Below are 12,438 nucleotides of genomic sequence, written 5' to 3' on the forward strand. Positions count from 1 at the left end.
TACAATAATTAAAGAGGTAGTACTCTTTGTAGTCGCATGTACCTCTTACTCCGAATTAGGATGACAGAGTGTTCTTGTCCATCACTGTATGTTCCATTAGCAGACTGAATAACTACTTTCCTAGTACTTGCTCTATCTCCAGCATTAACATGCACTGCAAGATGACCATCAATCAGCACGATGGAAAAGAAGGGCTGTGGATATAATCAGAAGATTAATTTTAACTACAGCTCGATTTTCTGACACTCATTCAGTGTTTAAATAGAACACTCATTGGAAAAATTTTCCTCCAACCTTGTTTTAAATAAACTTTTTAATGAAACTCAGAGACTTGTAGGCATTGTATTGGTACCTCTCAGAATGCAAAGTCTCCTAAGAGAAAACATAAAAGCAGGAAATTTCTCTGGTCAGGCTCCAGTTAAAATGCAGGAGTTGTTTTATACCATTTCCCCCCACACACACTCCTCCTCTTAGAGGCAGGAAATAAGAAGGGGCAGGTATTCCTTTGTCTTTGGATTCTAGAAATTCCAACTGTCCATCAGATATAAATAGCAACCTAACTTGATTTTACAAAATAAAAATGGTAAAAATAATCCCCCCCAAAATCTTTGTTTTCAGTACTTGCCAAATGTGCTTGTCTTCGTCGTCGCTTTTCCAGTCCCCTGCTGAGTCCAGCAAGAATGATGCCACTGCTGTTCTTGGTAGCAAAAGTTGCCATCAGTTCTGATTCTGGGCTTAAGGACTTAGGTACCAATTCAATATATCCATCGTTCATGATGTTCACACTATGAATAGGCTATTTTATGAAGAAGAGAATTAATTACAGAATTTCTCCATACATAGTCCCAGTAAGAAAAAAATTAAAATTCAAGTACAGTTTAATCATTTTAGAATTTTTAAAAATAAATCCATTTCAATTCACTGTAAACATCACTATTCACTGTTCCATAACAATAAATGTTGCAAAACTTTAGTCTCCTACCTCCAATACACAGCCTTTTCTTACTCCATATGAATTTCTAAGCAAGTCAAAGGTGGAACGAGATATTTCCAGATTCTTGATGCATCCCACATACATTCTACTATTAAGACCTTTCCTGAAACACAAAACAAGTCTTTCTTTCCAAGGACTAGTATTTGGAATCCCCTGGGAGAAAAGATTAAGTTCTCTTCAAAAAGAAAAAAAGAGAGATCTCATTTAAAGAATGCAGTCAGCCCGGTGTAAGGGAAAACAGAGGTAATTTAGGTCTTACTTTTAGCAGATGCTGAATCTAATCTTAAAAAGAGTCAGATAATGTTGTGCCCAAATGGAAACATACAAGTGTGTATTGTTGTGTTGCCAGGTCAGGTCATTTTCCAAAACTTTAAGATGAATCTTTAGCTGGAATATAATGGATTTTGTGTGAAGCTGTCTACTACACCGTATTTCTTTTTGATTTTTCAAGTCTGGAGGATGCCTAATTTGGTCCCAGGTTTAAGTTAGAGAAATCTAAGGCTGTCCTGCCATAATCCCTCACAGGTTGATATGCCAGCAAGATTAACAAATCTGCAGCTCTGCAATAACTTTGCAGAGACCAATAATGTGCTAGAATTTACCTTATTGTCAAGACCATGCAGAAAGTTTAATTCAATTTTCTCTTGCCATGTTTATCCTTTCACAGTGAAGCCAGTGGAAAAAATGTGACTTCACAAGTTCAGCATGGATGTACAAAACAAAAAACCCAAACACAAACTAGAGACATACTATAAAATATGTATTTGTAATGTTTTTTGATGATCTCTTCACAATTGTTTCTCCTCTGTTCTAAGTTATAAAACTGAATTACAAGAATTCCTTTCTGAAGTAGAACCTTTAGGCCTAAGTGCAGTTTTGCCCAAAAATGCCAGCCAGAAAACGCAAGGCTTGTACAGGTACAGATCAAAGGAGCATTGTTGCAGACAGCAGCGCTGAATTCTTGCTACAGCCTGACCCTAGCAGCACGTGGTTGCTATGGCAGCTGCTGTGGTGGAAATCACCCATGGAGGAGGAAAACAGAAACTTATTATGCTCTGAACTGCAGTGTCATCAGACCTACCAGTTAAAAGCACCACATTAGAGTTTGAAGTCAAAGGACAGATAACCATGTGGTATACATGGCCATAACGAAGAATTCAGACTTCACTGATTTTTTCTAATTTCAGTGGAGATAGAGTTTGTTAGTCTTTCCCTCTACTTACAAGAGTCTTAGCAAAGATGGAAAAGTAAGACACTTTACCTCACACTCCTTGATCTTGGCAGCCCCCCAATGAAGATTGGGTCCTTATCAGAGCGGTTCAGGTCTGAAGCAACTCCAGGAGATTCTCCTTGCCTGGTTTCTTTATAATTAAGGTTATATGCATCCATGACCACCAAAATTCCTGCAAATGAAAGAGAGTAAAGATCTGGAGAAGGACATGAATACAAAATTCTTCCATTTTGGCAATCTTGTCTATAATAGAGGAAAATGTATTCCTTGACTCAGATACATGTATGGACAATCTTCTTATTTTTAGAATGAGTAATTTATTGTAGTTCCAGCTATTCTGTTTATCTCATTCATTCTTCTCTGCCAAAAGCAAATCTGAGGAAGTCTGCAGGAAAATATATACATATGAGAATATCTTATAGCTATTAACACATCCTCTTTGTAATGCATTACTGCCCAAACCTGGGCCCTAAAACACTGTTGTACTAGGTACTATTAAAACACAGAACAGAAAACATGATCTCTGATATACAGACTTGGACAAAGATCTTTCACTCTTTAGAGACTATTGATATGTTTTTGTCTGGCAGTTTCTGCACTACTTGCTCTTTATAAGATATGCTAAACCAAGCATAAGATTTACACTGCTGTCCTTCTAAAGGCAAAGTAACATAGGTGTGGCTGCTAAAGACACTGCACTGGAAGGGATCAGATTTGGTTGCAGTGATGTTCCCTGCAGCTATCTTAGATATTTGTATTTGTAAATGTGCAGACACCTGGTTTTTTTCAGTCTGTAGCCTACCTTGCTTCTTGTTCCGACTGAATGAGATTTTGTACCATGTTCCATTGTTGTAACGGTTTTCCGTTGTAAGAGCAAGAGGTCCTGAACCTAGATCTACAGTCAGTCTCACTCTGCCATCAACAAGCTCGAGGGACAAGAAATCTCTCTGTGAGGAAAAAAAAACCCAAAACCAAAACCAAATAAACAACAGATTATACTCCTGGAAATCAAATATTCCAAAAGAATGCACTGTTGGCAGGTTTGGGTTACTGCATGAAACAGGTTTGGTAACTCTTGTACCTGACCTATTTGTTAGGGCCAAGATGCTAATCTTTCCTATATCTAGGAAAATTAAGTTACACGTACCTGACAAGGATGTTTCTTTTGTTTTGTTGTTATTCTTATTTAAATGCACCATGAGGTTAGATTACTTGGCAGAAAAAGGTTTAAATAGCAGAGTCACATTTTTATTTTTTTGGACTAAGTTGAAAGTAATTTGATTTGGCTGCTAGCATAATGATCAAAACACTATCATGTTCTTTCTGCAAGAAGCAAAGACCCTCTTCACACAGTAAGAAAGACTTTCTGAATTGCATTAAAAGTGCCCCCTCTGAACTGTAAAATTTAAGTCAGATATCACTGTGCAATGTATTCAGGCACTGAGTACATAAAGCAAATGAATAATGCAGTAACTCCGAAACAATCTGCATCAAAACAAAGCTTTGACCTCCTTCAGGAAAACAAAATCCACCAGCTAAGTATGCAGTAAACTGCACAACATGACAACGAAGGTCTGGAGATGGGTCTGGGTTATATTGCTTTTGCAGGGACTTTTATTTAATTTATTTCAGTTTACTGAATTCCCATCTTATGGATTTAATTCAATATGTGTTTTTAACATTACACTGTCCTTCTGCAAGCTCAGTTCCAAAACATGTTACATACTGAAAAGGTTCCTCTAATTGAACAAAACTAGATTGTTGTTCCTACTGTTTTCTTTTCTTTCCTTTAGTCAACCTCATTCTAAAATTGAAACAAATTGTGGGGAATTATTTTCATTGTTTAATTTTGTCTTTAGTATAGGTGAATATTTGCTCTAATGAATTATTTCTAGGGTTCTTGTCTTTACTCCTTTGGCTTATGATGTCAGTTACAGGTTCAATCTACATAAAGGGAGTAAACTGCTCTAATATATGTAAGCTGAAAAATAACAGAGAAAGCAAGAAACCATCAAATCATCTAAACATAGTTTTTGACAGTTTAGGAATCTGATCCATTTTCTTACAGTGCCATTTGAAGCAAGATACAGAAGAAGCCCATTAGGTGAAAAGGTACTGAAAAATATTATTATCTGAGTCACTGTTGAGCGGAGTGCCTTCTCCACAACTGAGTATCCACTGCCATCAAAATGAAACGAAGTGTCCTCATCCTGTGGGCTACAGAAGTAGAAAAACAATTAAAAATGTAAACTGAAGATTTGTGGTTTTACAGTAATTTTTATATAAAATATAAGAAAAGTTATATCATAGAATCATAGAATGGTTTGGGTTGAAAGGGAACCTTAAAGATCATCTCATTCCAACCCCTCTGCTGTGGGTAGGAACGCCTTTCACTAGACCAAGTTGCTCAGAGCCCCATCCAAACTTTCACTGAACACTTCCAGGGATGGGGCATCCACAACTTCTCTGGGAAACCTTTTCCAACGCCTCACCACACTCACAGTAAAGAGTTTCTTCCCAGTATCTAATCTAAATCTTTTAGTTTGAATCCATTGCCCCTTGTTCTGTCACTACATGCCCTTGTAACTAGTCTGCCTCCGTCTTTCTTGAAGGCTCCCTTCAGGTACTGATCAGTTGGTAGCCCCCAGGAAATATGTTTAGAAAGTGTGCGAAGAGACTTGAAACTTGATGTTATGAGTAACTGAAGGATTCTAGTCAAAGGCCACTTTCATTATAGTATCTCACAATACATGATTTTGCCATTGGGAAGGATGTATACAAGATAAGTGCTCTTCCCTTATATATAAAAAAAACTCCCAATGAATTCCAAAGGCAAAAAATAATTGTTACAGCACACACCCTCTACTTAAAATGTCATCCATTTATCAAAATGCTTTGCATAACTGCACTTAAAATAAATGTTATCCCCTTTCCCTGCAATACAAGACTTCTAAAAAATATCTCATACAATGAAGCAGCACCCTCTGCTGTTTCTACATGAAATATTCTGCAAAAAGGAATCTGGGCAAGCGTATTTCTTTTCAATTCTTTAAACATAAAACCAGTAAAATTCACAAAAGGTATCAAGCTCAGTGGCTACAGTTTTGCTATGGATTTGTTTTTTAAGACTGCTTTACACTGTTTCTTACCCTAGGAAAGAACAAATTTGTCTTACTGAAAACTACTGAAAAACAAAGATTCCTGAATATTTTGGTTCGCTGGTAGTCCCTACTTCCAATGGACAAAGCAGACAACAATAATACACTCTTCTGAAAAAGTGATTAAAAAGTGAGAAAATTCCATACAATGAAATTATTTGACACCAATGGCACATTCAGACTAGTGTTTTCAGAACAGTACGCTAATGATCAATGAAACACTGTGATTTGTCCGAGCTCATTATTTTTAGTTAGCACAGAAATATAATATTACAAATGTCAATTATTCTAAATCGGAAAGAAAAGATGAAATACCTTCCAAAACAGCCATTGCACTTGCCCTCTCTTTCTATGTAGTTCCAAAGACCAATAGATTTGCCATTCAGGGATGCCTCTCCCATGCACCCTTTAAAATGGGTCACCTTAACAGCAGGTGATTTCTATAAGACAAGAAATACTTCATGAATACAATTACTTAGTACTCTGAAAATTATGCAGCAAAATTTTTGCTTGGTTGTTTTCCTTGAACTTTAACTTTGGTAGATATAAATCATAACAAGAGAACAACATGTTTCAGCATAACAATTAACAATTATCATTCAAATCATAATAGATTAGTATGTAAAAAAGTAAAATAAGTATGTCCTTGACCTACTTACACACTTCATGGCGTGAATAACAATGGCAAATTAAAAGAAGCCATGGAGGACGCAAACAAAAACCAAATTCATTGTTTGATGTCTATACAACCTGCATGCACACACAGCCTATCCTGGTTAATACTTTATGCAAAAATTTCCAGGGAAAATTAACTTCAGGATACTAGAAGACCCTTACAGTATCTTTGCTTTACAGTCCAAGTACCTGGCATTTCTTGATGAAGTAAACAAATCATGCAATTATTTCTAACAGAAAAGTATCTCTCAAACATGTTAAAAACCATTTAGAGAATCTCAGAATTTAACCTTGATTTGCCCTCCCAGTCCTCCGATAAACACTAAGGTTGATTTGTTAACATCCAATATGCTGGCTGTCCCCGGAGAGGTTGCAGATTTAGGTGAAGGCTTCTGATTGGAATTCATTTCCTCTATGCTGAGTGTACCTGTTTTTCCAAACCTGCCAAATACAAATACTAATAAATAGTTTTAGAAATCACCAGGCTTAATCCACATATACTATAGGCTTCTCTTTCTAAGGATAAGAAAAATCTCATCAGCGAAAAACTCAGAAGATGGTTTGTGTACAACATTTTAATTACCTGGTGGCATGTATTCTGTGCCATTTGTTATTGTCAATTTGAAAATCTGGGTATTCCAGTCTTGTTGATCCAGAGCCCAAATCCCAAAGAAGAGCAACCTTACCCCGTCGCATCTCTACTGCAAGGAAGTCTGTCTGAAAAACAGCAGAGCTTATTTTAATACATGGCATCAAACGTGTATTTTAACAAGTAATATGGAGAAAGTCTTTCCAGATTCATGTCCCTACATCCCATATTACAGGAGTTGACTTTGGCAAAATTAGGACCAGCAAGTTTTCACTCAGTTTTTGTATTACCCCCTCAGGTTATACAAAAGTAAGTTTTCTTTACAGATAAGTAAAAATGTGATGTACACACACAGAGATGTATAGAAATATACTCTTCTGAGAGAATGTGAAGTGACTTATCAGTTTGTGAAGAAGTACTATATTTCGCATGATAGCATGCCACAAGGAGCTAATAGCTGTGCATTTTATTGGGATTATAGAGGGAATGAAGAGGATGGTAACGTACCAGTGAGCCATCAAGCTCTTTTTAAATTGGGTGGATGCACCATGCTCATGAGTGCCAAATTCAAGTACTTTTGCTGTGCTACCTAGCAAATCACTTGATATACTCCAGCATGCTATATGAAAGCATTCCATCGAGTGTTACACTCCACAAGGTTAATGTACAACACAGAAAAAGAAGGGAGAGTTTCATGACATGGCCAAGAGGTAGTGCTAAGGAATCAGGTGGTTTTATTCTCTACCTTTGAAAATCTCTGGAATCATCTAAGGTACAAATGTATTTCCACCCCTAGTGAACAAATTTGTCTGCAAGGGGCTTTACTTGGTTACTTAGTTTGAAATCAAGTAAGAAAAAACATAACTACAGTAATTTAAAACATTTCACTACCACCACCTTCAGAAAATGTACACCAGAAACTTACCTTTCCATTGCTACCCAAGTAGAAAAGCAGGTTATCTGGTTCAGCAGTTTTCACATTGAGCGTTAAGGTGTTGTAATTCGTAGATGAAATTTGGGGTTGGTAGGCACGAATGCAGTCTCTGTCTGCTGATACTGCAACTTTAATCTGGGGGGAAAAGAAGGAAATGGAATCTAAAGAAGTCTCACTGTACGCAGCACATGTTTCTGGAGTATGTACTTAGCTTCTGATCAACAAATGCAAGATTTTTGCTGAGATACTCCCATGCAATCTAAGCATTGCCACCTGGGTTAGATCTTAGCAATCTTCTTGACAAAGATATTCACAATAGAAAAGAAAGAAATCTGTCTTAACACACTCACTCAATTAGAAGGTTTGAAGTCAGTAAAATAAACTATCCAAATACCTTAGAAAATAACAATAAATCTTGGGTCAGAAGCCCATATATCAGTAAAAGCCACTGTAATAGTAACAGAAAATAAAGATACAGAAACTCAAAATGTTTTACAATAAAAGAAACCATTTCTAGTCTATGTTGAGAGAAGGGGTTTTTTTTAAAACAAATTTAAAAGACACACAGTCTGTAATATTTCTGGTTATTTCAAAGTTATAACACAGTTTATAAGATTATCAAAAAAATACATTTCTGAATATATAAGAAGTTCAACTTTTTTAAGATTAAATAAATTCTTATTCCTGTTGTCATACCACTGATGCCTTTGACCACTGACTAGTACATTGATAAGACATTCATTCAAGCTAAGTGCAGTCATCTCCAAAGAGCTTGGTAGTGTAATGACAGAAAACACATTTTAACAGAAAAGCCTTAACTCCATCAGCTTCATTGAATATGCCTGTAACAACCACATGCATATAGTACACATGCGTATGCTTATGGACACAGACATATAAAGTTTCTTCCGTGTAGTAACAATTTACAAAAAAACCCAGAACAAACTCCCAAAATTGGAAAAGGGGATTTTGCTAATACTTCTTTTCACCCCGCCAGGAACATCTGTGGCTTACAACACTTCAAAAAATACTATTCCCTCTTTTCTGCAGTGGATTCATTAAGCTTCAGCAGACTGTAACAGAAGCAATAACCATATAATTAGGAAGATTTGCAGAAAGAACTGAGAGTCTTTTCTTTTTTTTCTTAACCTCCCTAAACATTACAATAACATACCCACACTAAAGTCAAAGGCATACCAAAAATTATTGAGTGCAAAGTCATTTTCATATTTCTCTCACTTTAATGAGATCCATACTACACTTTTGCTGTCTTTAAAGGAGAAGCAGGGATTTAAAAACAAGTATACTATTTGTCTTAAAGTATTCTGGATGCACAGCTGCTTCTTGCAAAGAAGAACATATTGCCATGACAGGCCACAGTTGGCAAATTTACTGATAGAATCAATAATCTTGATAAAAAATTTGTAACTTGATGTTATATGGGGGCACCCCACCTCAATCTTGAAAATAAGCTCAAAAATTAACATCTTGTACTAAAAAGAAGAGCAGCACTCTCCCCCTCCCCTTCTTTCTTTCTCATCAAAAGCTCTTGTGACTGCTTTCTGACATACTGTATTTCACTATTTTTATAGGAAAACGGAAGGAAATAGTAGATAAATTACTACCTAGCTGTTCTGATAAACTCACAAATGCAAGAAAAAATGTGATGCTGAAACCTTAAAATGTACCAACAGCCTGGCAAGTATGATTTTAGAATCAGCTGGACTTCTCTTTGGACTTTAGTGAGACTCCAGAACAACCAGGTACTTTGACAGTAAATTTTAGACTCTTTATCTCAAAGACCCTCCCTGCTAAAAGTGAACATGAAGTCAGTTAAGTCTGGGATGATGGAACTTACAGACGCTGCCTGCTTGCGAGCCTGGCTGATGAGCTCTTTAATTTCAGACAGGTTTCTGTTCAGGTTCTCCTCTAGCATTTTCAAAGGTTTGAGCCTATCCAATAAAAGACTTGCTTGTGCTTCAACTTCTTTAACGTGTTTTTCAGCTGTGATTGCTGCAAAAACATAAATGAAATGTTGAAGCAGGGTAAAAGCAAAAGGTACTATTCATTGCTAAAATACTTAGCCAAGGTGGACTACTTCTGACCATTTTGGTTTCAGCAATTTTAAACATCAGTAAGGAATATACATACTCAGGGGTATCCCATGTGAATCCTCTAAAGGTCTTTTAAAAAAAGTTAACACATTTTTATTGAATTAGGAAGAAACCTTCACTCCATCAGATTCATATTTAATGCCTATTAAAACTGAATATTAGCACTGCTTCTGCAAGAAGTGACATTTCTATAGAGCAATGAGGCAGTAAACTTACCAGCTTTTGATGAATCAGTAATAAGTTCACTTGTTTTCCTCAAAGTGTCATTAACTTGGGACAATGTAGAAGATGTGTTCACTAGCTTTTGACTGAAATCCCCAAAGCGACTTAAACCCACCACAGCACTGGTGTTTGCAGACACAGCCAGCTCTTTCACTTCAAGCATGTATTTCCTCGTATCTGAAACCCAGGATAAAAAAAATTCAAAACTTTGATACATACTTGGGACTAACAAATGCCTGGCTTCATAACAGCAGTTACAAACATAGTCAAAACACTAGAAATGCTGTCAGTTACATTCTTTTCATAGTAAGAATTGTATTTTTGTTTGTTTGGGAAATTTGATTCTGCCTATCTCAACAGGAAGATTATATGAATACATCAGGCTCATAGTGTTTAAATTTCCTAAATGAGCGTTGGCACCCAGAGACACTAGTCTGAGACGTATGTTTTAAATTCTACACAATCCTACACCCCTCGCTTTGGGCTACAATCAATTATGTAGTGAGTGCATCACTCCCAATCTCAGCCTGTGCCTGACACCCTCTGTGCCCAGAACAGTGGGAAGATGCTGTAGGTGGCACAAAAGTTTTGGAGTTAGGCCTGAAAGGATCCTCCTTCACCATCAGTACCCTATACAGAGGGCAATGCCACCATGAATCTCTGCCCAGATAGAAAAGAGGCAACTTGAAGAAATGTAAAAACAAAACTGAAATTAAACAATGTTAAACTGGGAGTTAAGAAGGACACTCCTGTGATTTTTATACTGCCTTAATTTTCAGTGTCTAGCTTTATGTTAGATAGCATCCTGCAATTAATATTTAGTGTGACTTTATCAGTAATATCACCCTAAAGCATGAATTAAGAGTCTGAATTGCAAAATTGGTATTTTAAGGCTTTGAATTTAGCATTCTAATCCACACACTAGAATCAAACAACTCTGACAGGAAGTCTTTATCAGTATTTTTCTAACTTAAAAACATTAATAAGGTTGGCAAAGTATTTTGGTCCCTCTTATTCACAACTTGAAAGTAGTTTTCTCTATTAGTTTTCACAAACTCTAGGTCCTGCCTTTACTCAAAATAATGACTAAAAAAAGGGGGAATTCTTATGTTTTGGAAAAGCCTAGAAAAGTACATTTTAATCAGTTAAATGAAGCCAGCATTTACAAGAAGAAAACATTTAGATGCAGACTGTAAGATTAGCAGTGCAGTATAAACCATTTTGAAACAAGTCATCAAAACAAAGTAAAATCTCACTGTTCCATATATAAATTTCTCTGTGCGTGGGACTAAATATTCTAGAATTTCAATCTCTTCTCATACCAGTGTAATTATATTGATATCAGAGGTCCTCGTGATTTACAGTTATGTGAAATGGGAATCAGATGATCGACCTTATATGACAAACCCAGTTATGTCTAGTGGGTTTACAAAAAAAATGTAAAATATTCCTTGTAAGGAAGAAGGCTAAATATAGTTTATTTCTACATCTCTGCAATCAGACAATGAATGGGACTTTATTATAATTGTACTAGACATTTCTGTAATAAGAAGAATGTTAATATAAATTTCACTTACTGTTGGGCAATACTCTTAGTGTCAACAAAGAATCACTAAGTTGGTTGACAATTTTATTAGTACTTTCCTGAATCTTTTCTACCTTTTTGTTCAACCCATTCAATCCAAATAAAAGTCCTGTGGAAAGAAGTAACATATGCATAAACAAATACCACACAACCCACACAAACCCCAACTACAGGGATAACAAGCATTCATTTATTTAATCAATGGAACTTCTTTTTCCCCTCCAACAGAAAGTGCATTTTACAAACAGAAATGCAAAATGAATGCAGTATGAACAGATAAACTCCTGTGAGCACTGTTCTGTTAAAAGCTATCCTTTTTGGCCAATTCCATGAGACTGGATTGGTAGAAACATAGTGAGGAAAAGGCTATAAATTAAAATGATTCAATGATTGTGAACTCTAATAATTTTCATGAGAGTTCTTCACATTTTGTGGTATGTGACAGAAGCCAAAGAAGTGGGGGGTTTTCTACATATTTGTGATCTGTTTGCAGAATCCTCTCACTAGAAATAAAAATATGTAGAACAGAAGGAATGAAAAAGGTATGCATTTCTGTCCATCTGAACTACACAAAATGCCTCCATAATTGTAAAGTCATTGATATTAAAAGACAAGACCATGTTACAGTTTATCTCTGTGAAACCTTCACTTTCTGTCTCATTTTGTCCAAAATTTAACTTGGGGTCTGCTTCTGCTCCTACACAAAGTCTGTGTTCAAAATGCTTTTTAATTTTCATGGTGTAGACTTCAATCCCTTGCTGGTATCTTTGCAATAATAAAAAAACCAAAAGTATTTTCAAATTTATGGAGACAAAGTTCAGCTTGTTTTTGTATCTCGGCTGTGTAGAACAAACAAGTAAAAATTATTATGGTTTAAATATATCATCCTACATACTTGTGCAATCCATGATTTATTAAATAAAAATGGATTAATTG

At 36.0% G+C, this 12,438-nt stretch overlaps 1 protein-coding gene across 2 annotated transcripts in view; it reads right to left on the reverse strand.

Annotated features, from left to right (window-relative positions):
• Window positions 1-12,438, reverse strand: part of LAMA1 (laminin subunit alpha 1) — a 100,779-nt gene that overhangs the window by 10,473 nt on the left and 77,868 nt on the right. For both annotated transcript variants that reach the window (XM_027650954.1, XM_027650955.1), the window contains 13 exons: window positions 11,495-11,611; window positions 9,912-10,094; window positions 9,440-9,594; window positions 7,573-7,716; window positions 6,642-6,775; window positions 6,349-6,499; window positions 5,699-5,823; window positions 4,292-4,442; window positions 3,028-3,172; window positions 2,256-2,397; window positions 983-1,097; window positions 626-796; window positions 43-194 (listed from right to left, as the gene is read on the reverse strand). In XM_027650954.1, the coding sequence (XP_027506755.1) occupies window positions 43-194; window positions 626-796; window positions 983-1,097; window positions 2,256-2,397; window positions 3,028-3,172; window positions 4,292-4,442; window positions 5,699-5,823; window positions 6,349-6,499; window positions 6,642-6,775; window positions 7,573-7,716; window positions 9,440-9,594; window positions 9,912-10,094; window positions 11,495-11,611 (1,885 nt within the window). The remainder of the gene's footprint in view (window positions 1-42; window positions 195-625; window positions 797-982; window positions 1,098-2,255; window positions 2,398-3,027; window positions 3,173-4,291; window positions 4,443-5,698; window positions 5,824-6,348; window positions 6,500-6,641; window positions 6,776-7,572; window positions 7,717-9,439; window positions 9,595-9,911; window positions 10,095-11,494; window positions 11,612-12,438) is intronic.

The sequence above is a fragment of the Corapipo altera genome, unplaced genomic scaffold, assembly GCF_003945725.1.
Source record: "Corapipo altera isolate COAL_440 unplaced genomic scaffold, ASM394572v1 24, whole genome shotgun sequence".
Lineage (NCBI taxonomy): Eukaryota > Metazoa > Chordata > Aves > Passeriformes > Pipridae > Corapipo > Corapipo altera.